General features: G+C 38.0%; 2 protein-coding genes across 2 annotated transcripts in view; one reads left to right on the plus strand and one right to left on the minus strand.

Annotated features, from left to right (window-relative positions):
• Positions 1-738: 738 nt before the first annotated feature.
• LOC108047382 (synaptotagmin-5) overlaps positions 739-23,916 on the minus strand; it is a 68,648-nt gene continuing 45,470 nt past the window's right edge. The window contains exons 3-8 of the mRNA XM_044461535.1: positions 7,977-8,234; positions 6,969-7,464; positions 3,439-3,719; positions 3,236-3,385; positions 2,621-2,761; positions 739-2,443 (exon numbers count right to left, since the gene is read on the minus strand). Of these exons, the coding sequence (XP_044317470.1) occupies positions 2,297-2,443; positions 2,621-2,761; positions 3,236-3,385; positions 3,439-3,719; positions 6,969-7,464; positions 7,977-8,234 (1,473 nt within the window). The 3' untranslated portion in view covers positions 739-2,296. The remainder of the gene's footprint in view (positions 2,444-2,620; positions 2,762-3,235; positions 3,386-3,438; positions 3,720-6,968; positions 7,465-7,976; positions 8,235-23,916) is intronic.
• LOC108038535 lies at positions 13,906-14,520 on the plus strand. The gene is made up of 2 exons (XM_017115363.2): positions 13,906-14,164; positions 14,217-14,520. Exons 1-2 carry the CDS (start codon positions 13,984-13,986, stop codon positions 14,306-14,308), a joined length of 273 nt encoding a protein of 90 aa, XP_016970852.1. The 5' UTR covers positions 13,906-13,983; the 3' UTR covers positions 14,309-14,520.

Consider the following 23,916-nt stretch of genomic DNA (forward strand, 5'->3'; position numbering starts at 1 on the left):
TATCGTTATTTTTTTTATTTTTTTAACAGTTTAATTTATTAAGGGGAGATTGTTAAAACACTTGTGTTATTTATCATAACTATAGATAATAATATTTAAATAAACCAGAATACCTAAGGGTAAACAAAATAATTTCACAATTTTTAAAACTACTTTCTTTTGTAATTGAAATTTTAATTTAAATTATGTGTGAATTGTCCAGATTGTTAAAATTTTAAATTAACTCAGAAATACTAGGAAATAACCTTTAAAAATGTAATTGGTCGTAATTTTTTTTCTCCTCATTCAGTATAAAAGGTTAATTTAACAAAAATAATGGAATTGTCAAAAAGTGTTGCTGGCCAAGTTGTATAATTTAACTACAATTAATGGAAATATGGTTAAAAAATTATAGAAATAAATATTTAATGCTAACACATAAAACAATAAATTCCATTTTTAAAAATACTATGAGTCAACTCATGGTCAAGTCTTTGGTAGTTTTTAGCCGAGTCAAAAACCTGGTCAATTTACTTTCGCGTTGCCAACTAATCTTAACTGCTTTACAAGCAGTGTTGCATGCAGGATGTGGCGTTTATCAACTGCTTGGAAATTTAAGCGCGAAATTCAAAATGTTAGGGCTTGCCTCTGTCGTTGTTGAATTAATAATGGTATTACAATTTTTAAGACCATTAGCCTAAATAAAGATTACATACATTATTTTTCCACCCTTTCACAACAAAACAAGCTCTCGCCATGTTCCCTTTGTTTTTAGTTATTTATTTACCGAATAATTTAATTTCACATACATTTAAGTTTACATATACATTTTCATTCATATTAATATAGGTTGTTATGTAGTTTGTAAGTGTTTCATGGTTTAGTTTTCAACAGTGTTCCCATTAGGCTACAATAAATAAACACTATAAGTAGGAAATATATTTGTATATGCAGTTTTGTACATTTCGCTTTGCTTTTCGGTGTTTCTTTTATTTGCATTCCGAGTGCTTATTTCATGTTCTTTGTATAGTTGTAAAGTAAGAATGTTTTGCCTAAATCGGAGGTATTTCAGCATTTATCCTGTTGTTCTGTTGTTTCGGTATATTTTCGTAATGTCAGCAATGTTGTTCTTGTGTTTCGACTGGCATAGGACAAATTGAAACAGTTATGTAGAAGGATTCGTTTAGAAAAACTTGTATAAGTATAGTGTATAATATATATTTATTTATATGCTGGCTCCTTAGAGTATGTATTTTTTTGTCTAGTTAACACGTGCAGTGCTATATATTTTTCAAGTCTTGTTTAAGTTTAAATTACACACATTCAGTTTTTGTATTCTGCAATATTTACTGGGATTAAATAGCATATTTTACACATATTATAAGGTCTGACATCCCGAATTTCATGCGACAACATCAAAATTACGCTCATAGAGTTATGTGAAAGAAATTGGCCAGCCCTCTTTGCATTGCCCTTTCCGTTTCCCTTTCCCTTTTCATAAATTCTTATTCTTCAGATGCCTCGGAATACTCGTTGTAAGTACATATAAAATAGGTTAAAGTGCTCGAGAAATGCTCTTTGGTGTTCCTTGATAGACGTACTCGGCTGGAAGGAATATTTGTGTTTAACTTAACAATTAGCATAGGTTCTTGCCACTTCTCGCTCTTTTTCTGCGGGCAAAACTGTCAAACAGTTGACGACAAACGCACACAGGATCGAATGGCAAAAGGACAACAGGACAACAGGACGATGGCAATTTGTCAACTGTCGCCGGCACAAAAGGGCGACTCCTTCCAAGGGGAGGTTCGGGTTCGAGCTCCCTGCATGATTGACGACCACTCACCTATACGAATTATTATTCCCGGTGCGGTGTATTCATAATTATTTAAGAAATGCACACTTGAATGCCCTCCTCGGGGAAATAGGAGAAAAAGGAGGCGGCGGGCTCCTCAAGTGTCTGCTGAAGTCGATGGAAATGTCAAAATGCACAACAAAAGCAAACCGTTAAACCAATTACCCTCAGAAACACGTAATGTTTCCGTGGGCATTTCTTCGAAGTTTCTGTCGTTGCGTAGGAACTTTTGATTGAGCTTCTTGGAGGGCTAGTTAGCTTCAGCACGTATATATTGTACATTCATTCATATTTATATATAGATGAGATTTTGATTTCGTAGGACATTATAAGCTTCGGACGGTAGGCCGCCTAAAATGCAATTTGAAAATTCACACAGACACGGTTACATTAGTAGTACACCTATATAGACGCAATGTGGGAGCAATTGGATGTGTTTGGGAACCCATTAACGGGTTATACGGCCTAGCGGATATAGTGCCACATGGCCGTAGGCTTGCGGGCATTGTTAATCATGTCGTGCCAGTGCTGGCACCCGGTTCCACTCTCCTGGGGTCCCAATCCGCAGCACCCGATTTCCGTGGCCTCGCTGCCGGCTCCCACCACATAGATCTGCGGAGATGATATATAAAAATGTAGAGTGGCGGCAGGGGGTTTCAATTAAAACACGGACGGGCATTAAACCGGGGCTATTGCCCGGAATTAGCAGCCGAGCTGTTAAAAACGGCGGAGGCCACCGGTTTATGGCCCAGTCCGGCCGAAAGCCAACGGCTAAAGGCTAAAGGTTACCTCGATGGCTGCATTGTGGAGATAATTTGATTGCAAATTAAACGTGAACGCCTCGTTCCAAATGGGATTGGTGGGATCGTCAGACTTCGTGATGCTAGTCTTCTTTTTCTTAATACGTTTACCATTTTGAATCAGGTAGATCTGAAACAAAAACGAATAGGTTAATTAAAACTTTGGCTTAATAAATATAAATATTTTTAAAGATTGCGAAACGTTGTTACTTAGTTTAAAGAAAAAAAACTGGCTTAAATATTATACTTGAAACTTTGTTATTGAATATTAGAAAACCAATTTGTTTGCTTTGCAAACCTAGGTTTCTTTAGTATAAGTTAAGTTCAGAATCTTAATAAAGTTAGTTAAATTAAATGTTAAAATAAACAATTGTATGTCAACTAATAATGCTTTCAAACAGGAAAAGCTTTCTCTTTAAATAACTATTTTTGCAGTTCAAATTATAAAATTCATTTCCACATTCTGAAGTAAATAAAAATTAAGTTATTGGAAAAAAATAAAATTTGTATTTATGTTTGATCTAATACATAATATTTTTTTTTTTTAAGGCAACAGTAAAATGAGTTTTTCAAACTTCACATTCTTAAAGGAATTGGATTTTACCTTGACATAAGGTTCCTGAAGAGTGTCCAAGTTCCTAGCCTTCATTATGACAACAGTCAACCGCTCAGCCTGTGGCAAATAGTTGAGGGAGCAAAGCAGCTCCGGTCGATCTTCCTTGGGTTTCTTGGTACGCAGCAAGTCTCCCCAGATCTGTAAACATGTTATTTATACTCGCTGTCTAATGAATTAAAAAAAATGGTTACCTCCACTGATTTGGAAAGATCCAGACCATCCACAGATATGCGAACCTCTCCGATTATGTCGTTGTGCGAATAGCGATCGTAGTCGAGCACCTGGAGGATCAGCTCCTTTCCTTGGAGCTGGTCGCGGGAAACCGGGAACTTGAAGTGTTGGTCAAAGTAAGGATTCGATTCACCCCGATGGATGTGCGTCTGTCGCTTCCGGCTGTCGACTTCCGGTTGCAGCATCAGCCGGACGTAAGGATCCCGGAAGCCACCCTCCTCAATGGGACTGAGATTGTGAGCTACGATGAAGGGGTTGAAGTGGGGTTAGTGGAACCTTTAGTTTAGTGTACTCTTTAAATTTAAAGTTATCAGGAACATTTATTTTTCAATTTGGCTAATTGTTATAGACTTTGTGGGAAGGCGTAAATGGAGTTTTGTTTATTTTTATATTTCACTTATTTGTGTACACTTTGTGGACATCGCAAATAACGATTATTTTCGGCTTTTGCTTTTACATACTATATATAACGTTATTGACTGAAAACAAGAAAGAAAGCAAACAAGAAAGGAAAGCTAGCTTCGGGCGGAGCCGATGTTGAAATACCCTTGCAGAATATTCTGTAAATTATATTCTCCAAAACTATTTATATGATGCATTCTTAATACTCATAAAAAATCCCAAATTCCTAACTTTAAAAAGACCAAATTTATGGCATTTCCAACAGTTCAGATATATGGCAGCTATAGGATATAGTAGGCTGATCATTATGAAATTTGATAGGTCGGATTGATAGGCCAAATATAAAACCCATAGAAAATCCCAACTTCCTAACTTAACAAACACCAAAGTTATGGCATATCCGATCAATCAGTTGTATGTCAGCTATAGGATATAGTCGGCCGATCCCGGCCGTTCCGACATATATACTGCGTGCAAAGGAAAGAAGGGTGTGTGCAAAGTTTCAATTCGATAGCTTTAAAACTGAGAGACTAGTTTGCGTAGAAACAGACAGACGGACAGAGTATTCTATAGGTTTTATATTTGGCTAATCAATCCGGCCTACCAAATGTCACAAGGATCGGCCGACTATATCCTATAGCCGCCATATAACTGATTAATCGGAAATGCCATAACTTTGGTGTTTGTTTAGTTAGGAAGTTGGGATTTTCTATGGGTTTTATTTTTGGCCAATCAATCCGACCTACCAAATTTCATTAGGATCGGCCGACTATATCCTATACCTGCCATATAACTGAACGATTGAAAATGACATAACTTTGGTGTTTTTAAAGTTAGGAAGTTTGGATTTTTATACCCTTGCAGAGGGTATTATAATTTCAGTCAAAAGTTTGCAACGCAGTGAAGGAGACATTTCCGCCCTATAAAGTATATATATTCTTGATCAGGATCACCTCCTGAGTTGATATAGCCATGTCCGTCTGTCCGTCCGTCCGTCCGTTTCTACGCAAACTAGTCCCTCAGTTCTAAAGCTATCTGCTTGAAACTTTCCCAAAAATTGTCTTTCTATTACAGGTAGTATATAAGTCGGAACGAGCCGGATCGGGCGACTATATCATATAGCTGCCATATAACTGAAGTATTGGAAATGTCATAACTTTGGTGTTTTTAAAGCTAGGAAGTTGGGACTTTTTATGAGTATTAAGAATACATCATATGAATAATTTTGGAGAATATAATTTACAGAATATTCTGCAATGGTATATCAACTTCAGCTCCGTCCGAAGTTAGCTTTCCTTTCTTGTTATACCCTTGCAGAGGGTATTATAATTTTGGTCAAAAGTGTGCAACGCAGTGAAGGAGACGTCTCCGACCCTATAAAGTATATATATTCTTGATCAGGATCACCTCCTGAGTTGATATAGCCATGTCCGTCTGTCCGTCTGTCCGTCTGTCCGTCTGTCCGTCTGTCTGTTTCTACGCAAACTAGTCTCTCAGTTTTAAAGCTATCGAATTGAAACTTTGCACACACCCTTCTTTCCTTTGCACGCAGTATATAAGTCGGAACGGCCGGGATCGGCCGACTATATCCTATAGCTGCCATATAACTGATTGATCGGAAATGCCATAACTTTCGTGTTTGTAAAGTTAGGAAGTTGAGATTTTCTATGGGTTTTATATTTGGCCAATCAATCCGACTCACCAAATTTCATAAGGATCGGCCGACTATATCCTATAGCTGCCATATAACTGATTGATCGGAAATGCCATAACTTTCGTGTTTGTAAAGTTAGGAAGTTGAGATTTTCTATGGGTTTTATATTTGGCCAATCAATCCGACCTACCAAATTTCATAAGGATCGGCCGACTATATCCTATAGCTGCCATATAACTGATTGATCGGAAATGCCATAACTTTCGTGTTTGTAAAGTTAGGAAGTTGGGATTTTCTATGGGTTTTATATTTGGCCAATCAATCCGACCTACCAAATTTCATAAGGATCGGCCGACTATATCCTATAGCTGCCATATAACTGATTGATCGGAAATGCCATAACTTTCGTGTTTGTAAAGTTAGGAAGTTGGGATTTTTTATGAGTATTAAGAATGCATTATATGAATAATTTTGGAGAATATAATTTACAGAGTATTCTGCAAGGGTATATCAACTTCGGCTCCGCCCGAAGTTAGCTTTCCTTTCTTGTTTTTCTTTGATATAGATATCCGAATTTAATTTAATTAAAACCGTAATTCAATAGTATTTAAATATTACCAAATCCAAAAAAAAAAATTAAAAACAACAAAGTTATACGTTTTTTTTCCGATTGTTCCTATGGGAGCTATATATATAGTCGCCTGATCCGGCTCGTACTACCTGTGATAGAAAGACAACTTTTGGGAAAATTTCAAGCAGATAGCTTTAAAATGGACGAACGGACGAACAGACGGACATAGCTAGATTTATATACTTTATAGGGTCGGAAATGTCTTTTGACTGAAATTATAATACCCTCTGGAAGGGTATAAAAACAGATTTCAACTTGGCATAGCTAAACCAGTCAACAGTCTGATTTAGGATATTTTTTCCCAACAAATAAGTTCATACTATCAGAATGCGTCGTATGGATCTGAAAGTCCGCTGTATGGAAAGAAGGGTTGTGGAGTTTAATATTTCCCCGACTATGCCGATGAAGAAGCTGATGGAGGCATATGCCGAATATTATAATCTCAACCTAAGAAACATATACTTCAAGGCACGCAGGCTTCGAATCCAAAACAGCGATACGGCGGTATTTTTGGGTCTTCGCAACGGCGATACTATTGAGGTCAGAACAAACTACTATCAATTTCCATCAATATAATAACAAAAATAGCATAGTTAATCCAATGTTAATAATTTTTTTGTTCGTAAAATATTTGTTCAAATAATCCCTGTTCGTTATTTATTGTTAAAAATAAAATTTCTTGTATTAGATTGTTTAAAAAGATAATAAGCCACACCATTTTTGTTAAACTTCCAAAATCTCTTTTATTTTAGAAGCAGCGATAGTTTTTATGTTTTATTGGACACAAAATGTTAAATGCATACCTTCAATCAGATGCACCGTCAGATCGAACAGGTGATAGTCGTACTTGACGCGCAGGTGCAATCGACCCACGGCGTGGCTGGATTCAGGAGCAGTCAAATAAACGGGTCCGTCCGGCAATCGGTATAGATCTGGTTGGAGGGCGCCCAGCGGGGAGGCCGGACCCATGGCGGGATCCACTCCGGGCTGCGATCGCGGCGGTATTAGCAGCGGGGAAAGGCAGCGACCTCCGGCCACGCCCACGCCCTTTCCCGAGCCACCGCCCCCCATTCCCGATCCTCCGGCTAAGGATGCCAAGCTGCTCTGCGAAGGACTGGGCGTCCTGAGATCCCCCGGATCCACCGAGTGGGCGGGACTGCCGCAGCGGGCGTCTAGGGAAATGGTGCGCATTGGACTGGGCGATCTGGCCAAATGGTGCGGAAAGGCCGGCTCACTCGGCAAAGAGCTGCGTCCGTCCGGTCCAAAGGTGCGAATCTGTGGTGAGGAGCCGCGATGACCCTGTGACATAAAATATCAGCCAAATGTTAATAGAAAAACTTATCAAATACGAAACCTAATACATTTTTCTTGAAGATCAGCTAACTATTATCTTTGCATTTCAGGTTTTCAAAGTAATTCCATTTTGTGAATTAACAAAGCATCAATATATAATATTTTTAAACCCGAATTTGAAACATTTTTATTTTTATTTTTATAAAAAATATGTTTAGCTTTTAAAAACATTTTCTTAGATTTAAACATACATATTTTATGGAGTATTTTTAAAACATTTACTTTTCCATGATATATTAGTGCTGAAAGCCAAAGGTTTTACGGTGTAGGTAAGACAATTTTATTTTCCCTTGCAGTCTACAGTGCTCTGTATTTTTAAACGAGTCTTAAAGAGTATTCATAAGGATATTTAATTGGATTGGTTATAGTATTAAAAGCCACATCTCCATTTTAAATTAACATGAAAAAGTATAAATTTGTGTTCCTGCGTGACTAGCTGGGTTGTCTGTTTCACTCACCGAATGCCTCGATGGGGCACTGTCCACGCTGCTCTGGCTGGAGATGGACGGCGTGCGCTGGAGTCGCGGCGGGAAGGAGCGGCTCTGGTGGTGCAAGTGGAGCGGACTGTGGAACACCTCGGCGGGTCCGCGCAAGATGTCCGTTCCGGTGGCGGAAACCGAGCCCATGTGGTGGTGGTTAAAGCCCATGCCGCCGTGCATTCCATGCAACTGGCTGGCCGGCTGGATGGGCTGGCATTCCTTGGCAATGGCCACCTCCTGCGGGGAATTCGATAGGAGATATATATTAATGATTTTCCCGCAAAGAAATCCCCTTCTGAGATAAAAACCTCCGAGTCCGTGGGCAAATCACAGCTATCGCTGACACTACCGGCCGAAACGCTGCCTATTCCGCTGGTGGTCGAGGTGACCGACGAAGCCGACGGCGGCGGGGTCATGGGTTGCGGTGGGGGGTCGTGGACCCCTCCCCTGTCGGCAGGACGTGCACCGCCGACGCCCCGTTCCCCCAGCAGCGGTGGAGCCACCGCTCCCACCCGGCGATCCCTCATCCGCCGAGTTCCGATCGAGGGTTACTCGACGCACTGCGCCCACTCGCTCCTTGGCCATCCGCGACCAGGACTCGATGCGCTTGTGGGCCAGCCAACAGGCTGCCGGACCCAGACCGCTCATCTCTTCCTAATTGCCCAGCGACTGTGGTCGAGGGAGCTTCCCTGCGGAATAAAAGGGGTTTTGTTGCTTGGCTGCCTTGAATATTTGCGGGAAAGGAACCGCTGCTTCGCTGTTTTTAGCCTTATTACACTCGAAGAAAAAAAAACACAGTGCGAGCCCTCTACCCTTTTTTTTTGGCCACACAACTCAGATTTGCATAGGGCATACTTGTTTTCAAGTAATTTAATTTAAAGTTTTCTTTCCAATAGCAAATTTATAAACTATAAAAAAACATTGTAAAGATGAGGGGTTAACAAAATTTCTAAAATGTATTCTAGAAAATGAACGTGTAAGCTAAATATTTAAAAAAATAATATCTTTATTTAATAAACCCAGTATTACCCATATGAAATTCTGACCTTTTGCTATAATAGCACCTACAAGAATACTTTCATAGCCATTTCCGTAATATGGAAAACATTTTGATTTTAAAATAAGCTTTTATCTAGTATTTAATTTTGCTCTAGAAATTGAAATTTTGCAAGCCTATAGTAAATTATTGCGAGTGCAGTCGCACATTTGGTCACTGTTAATCCGCTTAGGCAAACTCACTCACATGCCATCAGATTCCTCAACCACCAAATAGGAAATGGAACAGGATGTGATGCCCTGCACAAGTGCGGTTTCAGGTTGGAAGCCACGAGATCACATTAAATATGCCCATGTAGGTCATGATGCAACATTTTGGCAAACCATCGCATCGATGTTAACTATCCGCATAAGAGAGTCCTTCAGTTTGACCTTTCTAGATGACTAGGACTAGTTTCTGGCAAGAAGCTATTCATTTTAAATGTTAATTTTTTAATATTTTTAGCCGTTTTCAAGGTTTTGAAACGAGAAACCCGGATGCAACCCCAGATGACGCCCTGACCTTCCAATTTCTGGCAATCAACCCCTTGCGACTCCCACTCAAAATCGTTTTTGTTAAACGCTTTGCGGGTGAATAGCAGCGAGGATAGCCAAAAGTTCTCCAATCTCTGCCCCACCTTCTCTTTTATTGGGAAACTGAATGGCAGGTGGCAGATGGAGATCCTTAGGGGCATAACCATGGAAACTGCACTAACGAACAAAGTGCGTCAGAGTGGTGGCAGCCCGCTAATCAGTCAGTTAACTAGTTCTGCCAGGCAGCACAATGTGTCCAAAGCGGATAATGCCCAATTCACCGAAAGGAACAATTACATAAAAAGAGTGAAAGGTGAAAGCAAAGCCGTTCTTAAAAGCATCCATCAACATTTTAGTTTCTACTATCTAGTAAGGAGGTCCAAGTGTGTGAAACCTGATAATAACAAATTGGATTTATATGAACGAAGCCGTTTGTAAAAATATACTTGAGTGCTACTCGACAATGCCGATTACCGTGCTGACAAAATTGATTTTGTTTTACATTCTTTAAAACAAGAGTAACCAATAAGGACCCCGATGATAATTAGTAAATTAATTTTAATTATTTAAAGCTCTAAATTAATTGTTTAACAAAATGAAAACAAAAGAAGCTGGTCCTTTCTAAATCAACATTGCTAGCTATAATTAAGTAGAACTCTAAATGAATCCACCAACAAAATTATTTTTTAGTAAAAAGGAAATTAAAATTTTTTATTTTATTAAAGTTTTAAGTAGATTCCTAAGCAATGGCGAATTCTTTAGAATAAGATGATAGTGAAGTTGCAAGTCGGAATTCAGTTCAAAATTGTAAGCTTAATAAATATTGTTAAAGTTTGTCATTAGTACTTGACAAACTACTTTCGTTAAAGCTAGACATAAAACCTACTTTAAGTAACTTTGAACACATTTTACCTCTAAGGTTTCATTTATAAATCTTTCATTTGAGAAGGCCAGGAGGCTCGACTTGAAAACATGGTCAAAATAGTGGCAGCTGCTGATGCTAATGAAAGTTTTATTTTAACTGCTTCCTGCTGCGTTTGCAAACTTCTGGTTAATATTAGACAGCCGTCTACAAGCCCATAAATATGCAGAGGAGGCTATTCCTCGGTCTCATCGCCCGACATCATGAATATGCAGACGAGGCATTCTCCGGCGAACCTCGCAATTCCCCAGCGGTCGATTTGTCTTGCAGTCCGCAGTCTGCCGTCCGCATTTCGATTCCGCCTTTTGCATTCCATTCCACTCCCAGAATTTTCACGTTTTTCGTTACGCAGCGTGCCGAATGGCGAAATGCGAATTCATTGGCATTTGTACACGCCCAAGTGCCGTAAAATAGTTGGGAATACAGGGATAGAGTACCCAATGTCGGGGAACTCGCACCGGGAAGAACCGTCGCGAGGGGTTGGGCAATACAAAAGTAAACAAAAAACTTATTTTTCAAGTATTAAATAAATTAAATGAAATTAAGCACGTGTAGCGAATGACATCAAAACATGGCAACGACCCTAGAGTAAGGGAGAGGGCTGCAGAGTGCGACAGAGAAGGAGAGCAGGAGGGGAGGAGGCGAAAGCAAGGACCAACCCTCAAATTAGTTTGGGATAATAAAACTGTGCTCGGTCAAAGAAAAATGTTGTCCAAGTCTTTGTCGCACACTGACAGCCCGAGTCCCTAATGTCCTTGTGTGCGGTGTGTCCTAGATCTAGTAAAAGGATTTTTATTGATTTCGTAATATTACTCTGAGTTATTCATCACTTTCATTGCTCTGTCTGTCGCCGATTTGGCTACTTATTTTTGAGGGGAAGTAGCACACATATGCACAGCTGTTGAAAAACACAATCTTATGTTTATTTTTAGAATACCATGGGCTGGAATAACTAGATACTAAATAAACTGTGGTAAAATAGGATAAACAATTAACCTCTATAGAATGTAACATTTTCTATTGCTTACTTATCAAAGAATTTAGTTTTTTATTAAACTTTTTATACTTTCACGAGTCATATGTACTTTTGCATAATATTTGGATGCTTCTGAGAAAAAAGCCTAAACTAACTTATGTTCCCTAGCTGTTTCATAGCTTACAAAAGATATTTCGATGATTGGCGACATTTTAAATTAACAAGCTTATATAATTTTAATAACCAAATTGTTGTTTGCCGAAACACACTCTCAATAAACTACCGCATTTTAAAATAAATTCTCCGGCTTTAACCATTAAAATTTAAATAAATTATAATCTCAGAACATTTCATTAAATAAGTCCCCTTATATCCAAATTAAAATCCGTTTAAAAACACTACGTTGTCTTATAAATTTGTTAGGGAGGGGTTTTTATAATTATGAGTCGAGTACAAAACTTAACAACATATATTTATTGTTATTAATCTTCAATTTCAAGGAGTTTCTGTTAAAAGCTACATCAAAAAAATTAGGTAGTGGGGCACATAATTGGAGACCAAGCTAATAAATGTTTAAAAAGGAAACCAATATGATTGTAAGGGTTGGATGCCTCAAACTCAGAACTATGGATGTTGCCCGATAATTGAGCATAACATTAAAACTTCCCTTTAAGGTATGTGTGCTACAATTAGTTTCACTTCCCCTTTAACGTATCCTACTATTAGAGAACTAAGTAGAGTGTTAGTTGAATTAATATCTGCTTAAAATGTGTCACACGGACTTTTATAAAAGTAGGTTTTTGAAGAATAAAATAAACAACTATTTTCACCCATAAACGACAACATAAACTAGTAATTTGGGTGTCAATTTCTGAGCTCTAAAGTGTGCATACTAATCCCCCTTTGATCCCCTCGAGTGTCAACCAAGTGTGTTGCACAACGCCGGGAATTTAAGGGCGAGAACTGCAAAAACATCAACGATAATTCCATTGAAATGCAGCCAACCGCACCGTTGCTAATTGACACCTATGTAAACTGCAATCAAAGCGACAAACAGCCAAGCCCACAGATTTCGCATTTATCACCCCATATAAATAGAAAACGAGCGAAAAATTCAGGGGAAAATACCCCAAAAAAAATGAAAACTAAATCGGGGGGTGGATGGAATCTCTAACGCAAAGGCAGCCGCATCAATTTCAGAAAAAGGTGCTGCATGTGGCAAATGCAACACATCATCGTCGTATCAATGAGCCTGATTTCAACCCTCAGGACATTCGAGTAGATAAATATAAAATTGAAATTTTCTAGCTTGTTTGATATTGCTGAAGGATTGATTAATGGGATTTTCTTGGCAAAAGCCCTCCTCGCCTAACTCCCCTTCTTCTACCTTTGTGCTAGAGCATTTCCACTTCGTTGTGCTATATTGCACTGAACTTTCAACTTTTCTCTTTCCCATTTCCTCTTCTGGTGGATATTTTTCCTTGAAGCTCTTGTTGGATTTTTCTGCTTTTGACTGCCAGCTATGAGTTTGCACACTAAGTGCTAAAACATTGGCTCCCAACGTTAAAGTGAAGTATGTATGTATGTGAACTTGGGCACATGAGTATATATAAACACGATAATGCTCTCAGCCAGCTCAGCTCAGACAATTCTGACACACTTCAAAGATGTTTCTTTAAACTAAAGATTGCACATAACATCCATGAGATACTTATGGACTTATAACGATGAACACATAGACATATGCAATGAAAGAGCATTGAATGTATAACGCTTTAAATATTAACTGATTTTTATTAAAGAGCTTTAGACAGCCAAGGGCCACGCAATTGTTTTATTTTTGTTGGTTAGAAAAGGTTAAGAAAAAAGGCCTTGTTAAGAACTATTTGGTTGTAAATTGTAAACTAAAAATGAAATTTACAAATTGCATACTAAAAAATTGGCTTAATTGATTTTCTTAGTATTATTGCATTTGTGTATACGGTTCGGAAATGAAGTTAATAAATTAACGATAAATATTATATAATTTAATAGTTAGGTCTTTAGTTTATTATTGATTTTAATCTTTGTTTTATTCTATTTCAACTGATTGGTTTCGTTAGATTATTTTATAAGGAAATTGTTATTACTCTTTTACATGAATTTTAGAAAAAAATATTGAAGACGTATCGTGCTATTTTTTTATCATTTAACTCTTTTTCTACCACGATTTATGTATGGAAAAATGGGTGAAAAATTAATCTGAATCCTGTTGAACTTTTTCGATTAAAGCGTTTGTATTTCGGTGAGCGAGTTCCTCGTAATCCTGCTGCATTCTAATTAGTTGCTCAAAGTCATTACAAACTTGTTGCCGCAGGAAGCAAAAGGGGGTGTTTGTAGTGTTCTTGGCATGTGGAAACTTTAATGGAAAACTTTCGATTAGCAGGCTGCGATAGTTTTGCTCAATCTTTTATTCTCGATTCTATCAGTAAGTTTATGTAGTTTCCAAATTGTTTAGTAATTCTACAAAAAATTCTGTAATGGCTGCCCGTCTGCTGAGTATCTTCAAATTGAGCGAGCACATCCTGCCCAGACGCAAGTTTGCCCATCAATCACTGTATTTTGCGAGGGGAATGGCTAAGAGAAAGGACCAAAGTCAAAACACCGAGAAAGGCAAGAAAACCTGTGCAAAGAATCAATTTTTTGGCGGATGCTTCAAGAGTGGGTAATCTTTAAAAAGATTTTAGTATTTACAGTTTAGCAATACTTTTAGAGTCGGAGCCTTTTAGAAGGGAGAACAAGAAGGAGAAAGGCAAACGCTGCCGAGATCCCTGCACAGATGGACCTTGCCGCCCTGAGAAATAGACGATTTTCCCCTCTTTAAAAATGGCCAATAGTTACAGTCTTTAGATAACCTTCAATAGTTTAAATTTGCATATGTTCACCAAAGTTATCTTCCGCTATGAAAATAATAATCTGTACACGCTTAAAATTCTAAGAAATTCTCGACGTAAATTAATTGAATTTCATCTGGATTGAAAAAAAACAAGTTTAATACAAGTTAATCGTAAAATTAATTAAAATGTCTCTTCAAAATTAATTAAAAGGGATACCCTATTCTCTTTTTAAGTCCGTCCAAATCATCATTACCTTAACTATCAATTAATTTTCAATTATAACTTTTAAAGTTATTTTAATTTTTTAAACGTTAGTTTTCATTAATTATTGGTTGGATAAACCAGTCTCTAATTCTAATTTAATTATTAAATTAAAATTATAAAAATTTTTAAATAAAAGTATATAATTTATATTTTGAATAAGTTAAAAAAAAAGGATACTTATTACAGAGGACCCATGCTATCCTGTTATATAGTACAAGCGATTTTGTTATAAAAAAAACTGTAAGGAAAAACCAATCCTCGGCTTAAAGTTTAATTTCCACTTAATCTTTTTGCCGCACTCCGCGTACACATATTACACTTTACATATGTGCGGTTACCTATCTGCATTTGAAGCCCCTGTGCTCGGCGAAATGTATGCGGGCAGATGTGTGTGTCATAATCGCAAACAAAGGATACGTGAGGTTGTCCGGTGAAAAACGCTCAGCATCTGTTGACACCTGAATAGGAGGAGGTGTCTCTGGCCCCGTCCCCGCCCCCGCCGCCCAACGATTTCGTAAGCCCCCTTTTTGGCTGTCAGTGGCAGACAGCGCCCGTGGCCGTGCCCCCCAAAGCTGCCATTGTGGTGCATACATTTTAATCCTATTAGCACAATAGTTACTGTTATTCCATATTGCAGTAATTTTTCTAGATTGCTCTCCCTGCCACGGACACGCCAACAGGAACGCCTGTCACTCCACCCCACCGACGTCCTTGAGCTTGACCACCAGCCCCATCCCCCTTTTAAGCCAAGGCTAAGCCCAGCCCACTCCTCTGGGGAAAATGGGAAATGGGGAAATGGAAATTGTCATCGCCGTTATTGTTGTTTCAGTTTCTGTTTAAGCTGCCTTTTTATTGTATGCACAAATATCCTGCGGTGTTGGCTGCTCTGGATGAATGGACAGGACACTTAGGTGTGGTCCTGCAGTCTTCGAATTGCTCGGCGCTGAAAGCTATTCTGCGTGTTTCGTGCAGGTGCCAAAGGCTTCAGCTGCTAAAATGTGGGCAAAATCGGGGCCAAAGTGGCAACGGTCGGTCAGTGAAAGGCGGTGACGAGATGGCAAGGCTTTGGCTCGCAATGAAAAAGGTTTTCGCATTCCTGAGTAGAGATTTACTGGGGCTCATTTGAATTCCAAAGTGAGTGAAGAAGGAGCAGGTTAAGTGCTTCCATAAAGTTGAAATAAACCAAGTTGGAATATGAGTTTTGTTTGGAAGTTCTACAAGTTCTACAAGGCTAAGAAAAATACTTTTTTTTAATTATATAAATGATGGTATCTTCTAGGTAATTGTTCAAAAATTATTGTCTTAATATAAACATAGTCAAGGCCACTATAACTTTAGATCATTAGAAAACTTTTGTTTTTTTTTATCCTCATACCTCGTAAATTGCGCTTGCTTACACGAAAAATAGATTCGTTTAAACAACCATAATTAATGACCAATTTCAAGTTTTCAAAAACTATTTACTACCTTTAAAATTTGTCCAAAAACCCGTTCTTGAGATAATATAACAAGTGGATAGCTTTTGTGTTATAGGTAAAAGTATTTTTAGTCAAATTAAAAGGGCTTAACCAAAAAAATATATAAATATAGGATCATAAAACGTAAAACCTTAATTCAGACCGTAAAAAATATTACTACGGTTCTTTGGATAATTTATTGAGTAAGATCTTCAGTTTAAGGGATATTAAATTATTTTGAGTTCAGAAAACCAAAACCAGCAAACTAGTGTTAATTATCTACTCAGAGAATCTGTTTATTACACATATATGTATTAATTACTAACTAAAGTGTGCCTAACTTAATCATTTAATTGCAATTACTATAATAACAGTAGACTGAATAGTAGAAGGTATCTATAAAATTGTTAACCATCAAGAGCTATCAAGAGAGAGAGAGAGTAGTTTTGGAACTAGTTAATATTCACTTTTGCCGGTGAACTTTCAATATAATATTGGCCTCCAACAAGCTATCACTCCATTTAAATGCTAATTTATTTAGTTTAAACTTTTCCAACTGCCATGCCTTTAGGGCAAACTTTACAAAACGTTAGTGGAAACTACTGACAAACTCATTAGGACCTCAGACCCAGCCCAACGCCAGGCTAATCCTTTGGCCAAAAAAAGGACAATTAACAATCAAATTAGGTATGCACGTCGACATTATTGTAGTTTGGACAAAAGCCAAACAATTGGCCGGGATAACTTTTGACACACGTCGTCTAAGCCGTAATCTGAGCCGGGCCGAAAGGAGGAGTCGGGAACGGAATCCGGAGTCCGGAATTAGGAACAAGCGAACAGCGGCAGACAAATGAACGGCAAACATACGCACAATAAGATTTCCGCTGCATAAGTCTTTTGTAATCTCATTTAAATAATTGCGACCAACAACAGTGGAAAAGCGAGCGAGATGGCACAAAACCAAATCCGCAAATCTCTGCTTCTAGCTGGACGGACAGACAATTGAACGTGGCCGGAAATTAAAATGTAAAACAGCAGCTCATTATACGCTCACCTACACACACTCACAAAAGGGACAGAGTGGGCCGTAGAAATGGAAAGAGACGGCGAAAGGCGAAGGACTCTCTGCCAGGACTCACTTAAACTGCAAAACGGTAATTCATCTTGCACTTTTTGTGGCTTTAAGGAAATTGGGTTGCTCGGTTTTACTCCTTCCGTGCGTGCACTTTATGATCCTGCCACACAATTTGTGCTGCCTGTTATTGCCCGACAGTTATGGAGGTTATATTGCGGAAGGAAACTAACATGCCAACTTTGTACCCCGGCCTTGATGCACTTTACTGGTTCCCCTGCCTCCGCAGAATAAAACTACACTTTATTGCAACAGCTAAAAAGCGGACGGCACGATATTGAGTGAGCACGATATGTCTTGGATTTGAATCTTGTTCGGTGACGCAGTTTTTAACAATTTTTTAAATCGGCTGTCCGATGCAACATATGGTCTTCGACAAAAAAATTGCAGTATGAACCTTTATTTTAATTATATAAAAATAAGAGACATATATTACAAAAGAGCCAAAACAGACAAGTCAAATTAAAACAAAACATTATTCAAGGGTTCCAATAATGAGAATTTGATTAATTTTTAATTTGTAAATTTGTTACATGGTCCCAAGCTGCTGTTGGAAACTTCTTAAAGAGTTTAAAATCTATATCACAGAAATGACAAACAAGTTTTTTCTAAACAAGCCTTATCTTTAAAGATATTTTCAAGATTCAAATAATAAATACGGAGGGTATAGGTAGCTAAACAACAATTTTTTTGGATGATATTTAACAGCTTCATTTGATTGAATTAGAAGTTCATGAGCTAAGATAAATAGTGAAATTCTTAATATCTTAAATCAAATATTAATGTCGAAAGATCCAGTATGAATTCCTCATGAAAGATGTTTGATTTTTGTAAAAAATAATACATTTCTACCTTATTCAAACACTCCGGATGCAATTTGAAGAATTATAAAAAAACTGAATATTTAACCCATCTGTATTTTTGTTATTTAAATTTCTAGATTCATTCATAAGGCTCGCTTTACAGCCTAACAAAAACTTTATCGTAGCTCACACAATTCGCCATTAAAAAGTTAAAGTTATGCATTACCAGCAGTCACATAAACCGATATAGTAAGCCATAAAAGCTAAATGGAGAATAAAATAGTTTTGCAATAGCCGACGGGTTGCAACAAGTGCTGCGAGCATTAAAGAACAAATGGGGAGGGATTTTCAACAGTTTTGAGCACATACTCTTGAAGAAAATCGGTGGGAAATGGCGCAGTTATTGTGTGGCGAGAAAAACCCTGATGCAACACTTGTCCTGGTAGGGGAAACTGCCGATGATAATCCGCTCATCAAACGTCAATACAGCTCTCATCGCTCCTGGAGGAAGGGTGTGCTCCGAGCCCGGATGCCTGTCTGTCAACTTGTTTACAAAGGCGAGATGCGAACGAGTCCTGCCGCAGTCCTTGTGGGGATACCCGGCGCAGAGACAGGACCTCGTCATCCGTAGCCACCCGGAGGCAAGAAACTAATCACCAATACAATGGAAATTGTGCGGCTGCAGTGCATCGATTGCATTTAGCGGTGGCAGCTTTTCCTGGTCTCCTTTCCTTAGCCATTATACTCGGATCCCTGGTAAATAACCCTGCGGCCACACGCAGTGGCTTACGAATGGGTTTGCCGGAATGTGTTTAATGCTATTTGCCCTATTCTCTAAAAAGTTTTTTGTGAAGCTATTATTTGGTTGCAGTCGCATTAATGGGATATTTTCCACAAACATTTTTTTTAAGATCTCTGAGTTCATTGAGAGCTGGATTATTCGGTTTTGTGAAGGGAGCCACTTGATGGGATTCCAGTACAAGAGGTTTCTAAGACAGGTTTTGAAATTATATTCTACTAATTTTCATCGTTCATAGCTTAATCTATAGAAATCATGTAAATGCTTATAGCTTTTTTTCATTTCTATGTTCTGTTCTCTTTGAGAATATAGTAACTATCATGTATTTATTAATTTGCCGAATGCTGAAAGTGATTTATTATTTGCAAGACTCACAAATTTTTTCCAAGTTAAATATTTAATGGATTTCTAAAGAAAACATACAAATTTATATCCAAAAAAGTGTTGGTGGATAATTGTTTATTTATTTAACACATGTGAATATGTAGACTTTTCTTTTGTATACTTTAAATTTGCATGGTCATTTGTCAATATTCTTTTGTAATAACACAGTACAAGTTTTAACTCTTAAATATTAAAACTAGGAAAAATACAGTTGTTAAAATGAAGGTATGACATGTTTATCGCACATTAAATCTGCTAAGCCAATTAAGATAAATTAAATGCATTTTATTCCCCTTCTGCATGAGTGTTGCCAATTTTCTTTAGCCCAGTTAGTTGTCAAAATCTGTTAGCAAACTTCCTCTATTGACAACTCACATGTGCTGCCTTAACTATTCCGACAATGACAGCCTTCTCTGCGGTTTGTATCGAAACAATATCGGATTCAATATTGCCATAAACAAATACAATGCAGGAGGGAAAATGGGGAAATGTATCTGGCAAATGTTTCTGCAAATCGCTGTGCGAAAGGAGCCAGTAAGGGATCAAAGCGAATCAACCGCCTTTCGACAATTTGGCCATTTAACCCTTCGCAAATCAAAGGACTATTGTTTGGGGGCCCGGCAACAGAAAGACAGAAATTGCACTGCGATGCATTGACATGATCCGATTTGCCATCTATATCCATTCACGGAGATGGATGCTGATGGCGACGGAGAATGTGTGTTGCATGCAGCTAGTTATTTGCCATCAATCTTGTTAGGGACTAAGAAAAGATTTGCTCGAGGAGCATTCGTCTGTGGCGCAAATCAAGGACATTCAGCGGCTTGAATCCAATCTCTTTCTCTAAGGACCTCCGCTCACTCCACGAAAATTCCCCCGTGGCATAAACTTTTCCAAGCCCCTTAAATGCTGTGACGTCAATGGCCTCGGTGTCTCGGTTCAGCTGTTTGTTTGTTGACTTTGCCCAAAAGAGTTTCAATTAGGCGCAACATTTTCTGTTTCAAAGTTTTAAATATAAACAGGGCCCATCTAAATTTCGGATGTGATTTTTCCCTTTCGTCGGCGATCTCCCATCGCAGCGATAATTTCATTTGGCTGAGCAAACTTAAATTTTGTTGGACAGTTGATTTTTGACAAGGGAATCACGTTGGGCAGTCATTTTGATATTAAAGTTAGCTTGTGCAAATTTAACATTGTTATACCTTTCGGTCAAATTCAATGGTAATGGTATTTAATGATACCACTAATGTTGCCGACTTAGTGAAATTTTGGATGATAAAACATTTCATAATAGACAATAAGTTATTAAAACGCATTTTTGGCATGGATGCAATGTACTAAAAAGAGAATTAAAATGCAATCAAAATGGGGAACCAATTTGGTGGTAAAACCACTCGAGATAAATTAGATGAATACCATAAACTGTACAATAATACCATAATAGAACAACCAACTTAGTTGGGGAATAGCCACAATGAAAATTGTTAAACGATAATCATGGCTAAAACTGGAGCAAATATTTTCTTTTTGATTTAATAGTTGCATAAAATGCATCTAATTAAATGTGTCAGTAAACACTATTGAAAAACAGAGATGGCAATCAGTTTTTGATATTTCGCCGCACCTGATGGACATTTCAATTGTCAGTTTCTGATGGACAAATTAATTATTGGCTGAAATTTGATTGCCTTTTGCCAGGGCAACAGGGCCCCAACTTTCAGCCCCCCATTACCAAAGCACCTCCAATTCGAATTCTCATCCTCCTTCATTTTTCCCCTGTTTAAAAAGGTCCTGACAAATCGATGAGTTGGGTTGTGTGAGTGTTCAGCGTGTTCGTGTGAGCCCAGAATCGTTATCAGGGCATCATTTTTGGCTTTCATCTCTCCGTCGCTGGGCTTCCAGCCCCCACCTCCCCATTACCACTCACCGCTTTCACCCAGGGCTTTCCCGCTGTCAACTGGCTATAAAAAATATTTTGAAAACTTTTTGCTTGCATACGCCTGAGTGCTTGATGTGTGCGGTTATATGGATTTCGCCCCACGGCCATGGCTCAAACCTGGAATCAGGCTTCAATATCTCGAATGGAACTGCAAATTTCCTGCGAATTTTTCGTGATTTCTTCTTCCCAGAACACAAGGCCATTTTATGGAAATCCGTTTTGTGGAAATATAAAAAATATATTGCTTTTTTATTGCATTTGGACTTTTGTGTTATTCTTTCATTTAATTACGTTTCTTTTTTTGCTAATCAAACTGATGGTGTGCTTTCATATACTTCGCAGGAATGATGGAAATACTTTCGCTTAGCTTTTGTTGAAAAAGTTGTTTGAACGAAAGTCGAAAATTCTTTTAGTTGGCATTTCCTCGAATGCAAAGGAAAACTTTTATATGTATATTTCTTTCTTGAATTGGCAACCACTATTGATTTTGGTCGACTGCAATCCCTGACTGAAGCCCAACAGCCAGCTGAACGTGATTCCATTTTAAATTCAGAGGGTGGCGGGCGGCTCTCACTACGCGCCTCCATGCATCTTAATTGCATTTGCATATTGCACCGACCATAAGTGCATTAAGCCTGGCCAGAACTCCCAGCTGATGCTGCCACATATCCTATGCACCCACACACATCCGCTGGCTCGTCATGGCCATTGTTTATTGTTTATTTATTGCGCTTTTAATTAACTGCAGACTGTATCTGTGTCAGTTTTTTGCCCCATCCGAAGGCCACCCACTTCACAGCACCTTCCCCCTGCCAGAGTGTTTGACCTTTTTTATGGATGACTTGAGGCCTGGTAAACAACACGTGCATATTGAAACAGTGAGTGGGAAAAGTTTCTGACCAGAACTAAAAAGTTATTTGCGAAGAGAGGCTTTTGTGAAGCAATTTGCTCTAGGAACATTTGTTTAAAACATTTTTAATTATAGATTAATCCATACATTGACGGATTAATTTAAGTATACTGAATTGAATAATTTATTTCAGAAAACTTCTGTTATACATTTTTTGATTTCAGGGAATGTTTAAATAAGCATCCCTGTAAAATTTAATTGTTCAGAGAGCTACTATCACAACAAGTGATCAATATTTACACATTTTCAAAGGACCAAAAAAAACCGACCTTTTTAATATTCATTGAATCCTGGGCGAGTTTATTTTGCATCACTGTAAGTCACGAATAAGCGGATTATGAAAAGTTTTCTTCCATATAGGTATCACTTTTAAAGTTTTTTCACGAATTTTTGTTTGACGTTTTTTATCCAGTTACTGTGCATACAATCATCTCCATTTATTTCATATTTTCTAAACTTTGATTTTTCAGGGCTGACTCAATCAAATCAAAACCAACAAACCAAATGTCCAACGGAAATCAAGTAAACTAATTTAACAGCACATACAAATCCTCGCATACGAGAGAAATTGCATTCATGTACGTGCAATTATTTGAACAAATCATATTACAAAACCCACTTCTTCACCTAAATGCAGTTTGTTCACTCTGAAAGTTATACCTCTTTCATCTAAGTTCCAAAATTTTAGTGATACGGTTTGCCGATAATTGCTCATTTGTTGTTAAAAACAAAAAAAAGTCATGTGATTTCGATAAGAGGGGATTTTTAAATATTCAAGCCCATTTTAAATTGATTTTATTTAATTGATTCTATTAAAGATCGACAAATATATTTATACTGAAATTATTAAATTGTAATTCATTTCCTCTATTAAAATAAAGGTACTTTTTTATCATTACGAATTTCATAAATTTATTAATTAAATGATTTCAGTATTGGATTTCCATAGGATATTTAAAAAAAATTTCAAGCATTGTTTCACTTTCTTTTGGGTTAATCATAATCCTTCTATTAACTTTTATACTTTCTCAAAATTCTCTTTACTAGCTATCATATTGTCTTTCAATTCACTATACTCATTTTCCATTTTTTCTTGTGCAGCGATGACCAGTTCCAGCTTGTTAAGCTTTTGGACGGAAATGCATGGGCTAACCGAGAGGAAATGGGGACGAATGGCAGGGATGAATATCCTGGGGGCGGGGATAACGCAATCAGCTCATACATATGCAATTTGCATGCATGAGCACTCCCTTCTATAGGGGCACGTGGGTGTCTGTGTGTGTATCTGAGCAACTGCCAGAGCTGAAAGATATTTGGCTTAGATGCAGCCAGAATGCAACTCGCATGCCAAATTAAGATTTACGACTTGCATGAGAGCAGTCAGCTGAAAAGAGAAAGAAAAAGTTGAAAAACTAGGGAAAATAGGGAAAGAGGAAAATCCAAATGCCACTGTCTCCTACACACGCAGCTGAAGATCCCACTTGAATTCCCCCATCACCAGTTTTTTTTTGTTTGGCCATATCCTCTTGTTTTCTTGGCCCGTGACTCGTTGCAGCCATTTTCGTCCTTCTAATTGTGACAAATTGTGTGGCATATGCAACATGTTCTATGTGCGTGTGTGTGCCAACGCGTGTCATAGGGCCTCTCACTCACACACACTCCCTATCTCTGTCTCCCGGGCTGCCATTTATTGTTATCCACAAAATGCTGACATATTTTTCTATTATACGCCGCTTCATTGATATAATTTATGGACTCCCTTCTAGGCAACCATATATAGAGACTGCGAGGGAGAGCTCCCAGAAGCCTTTCGTGTGCGTTTTTAATGGGCGATGAAGGGGGATAAGGATGCTGCTGAAGCACGTGAGCAACAGCAGGAACAACAATA

This window comes from Drosophila rhopaloa, unplaced genomic scaffold, assembly GCF_018152115.1.
Source record: "Drosophila rhopaloa isolate 14029-0021.01 unplaced genomic scaffold, ASM1815211v1 contig_47, whole genome shotgun sequence".
In the NCBI taxonomy this organism is placed as follows: domain Eukaryota; kingdom Metazoa; phylum Arthropoda; class Insecta; order Diptera; family Drosophilidae; genus Drosophila; species Drosophila rhopaloa.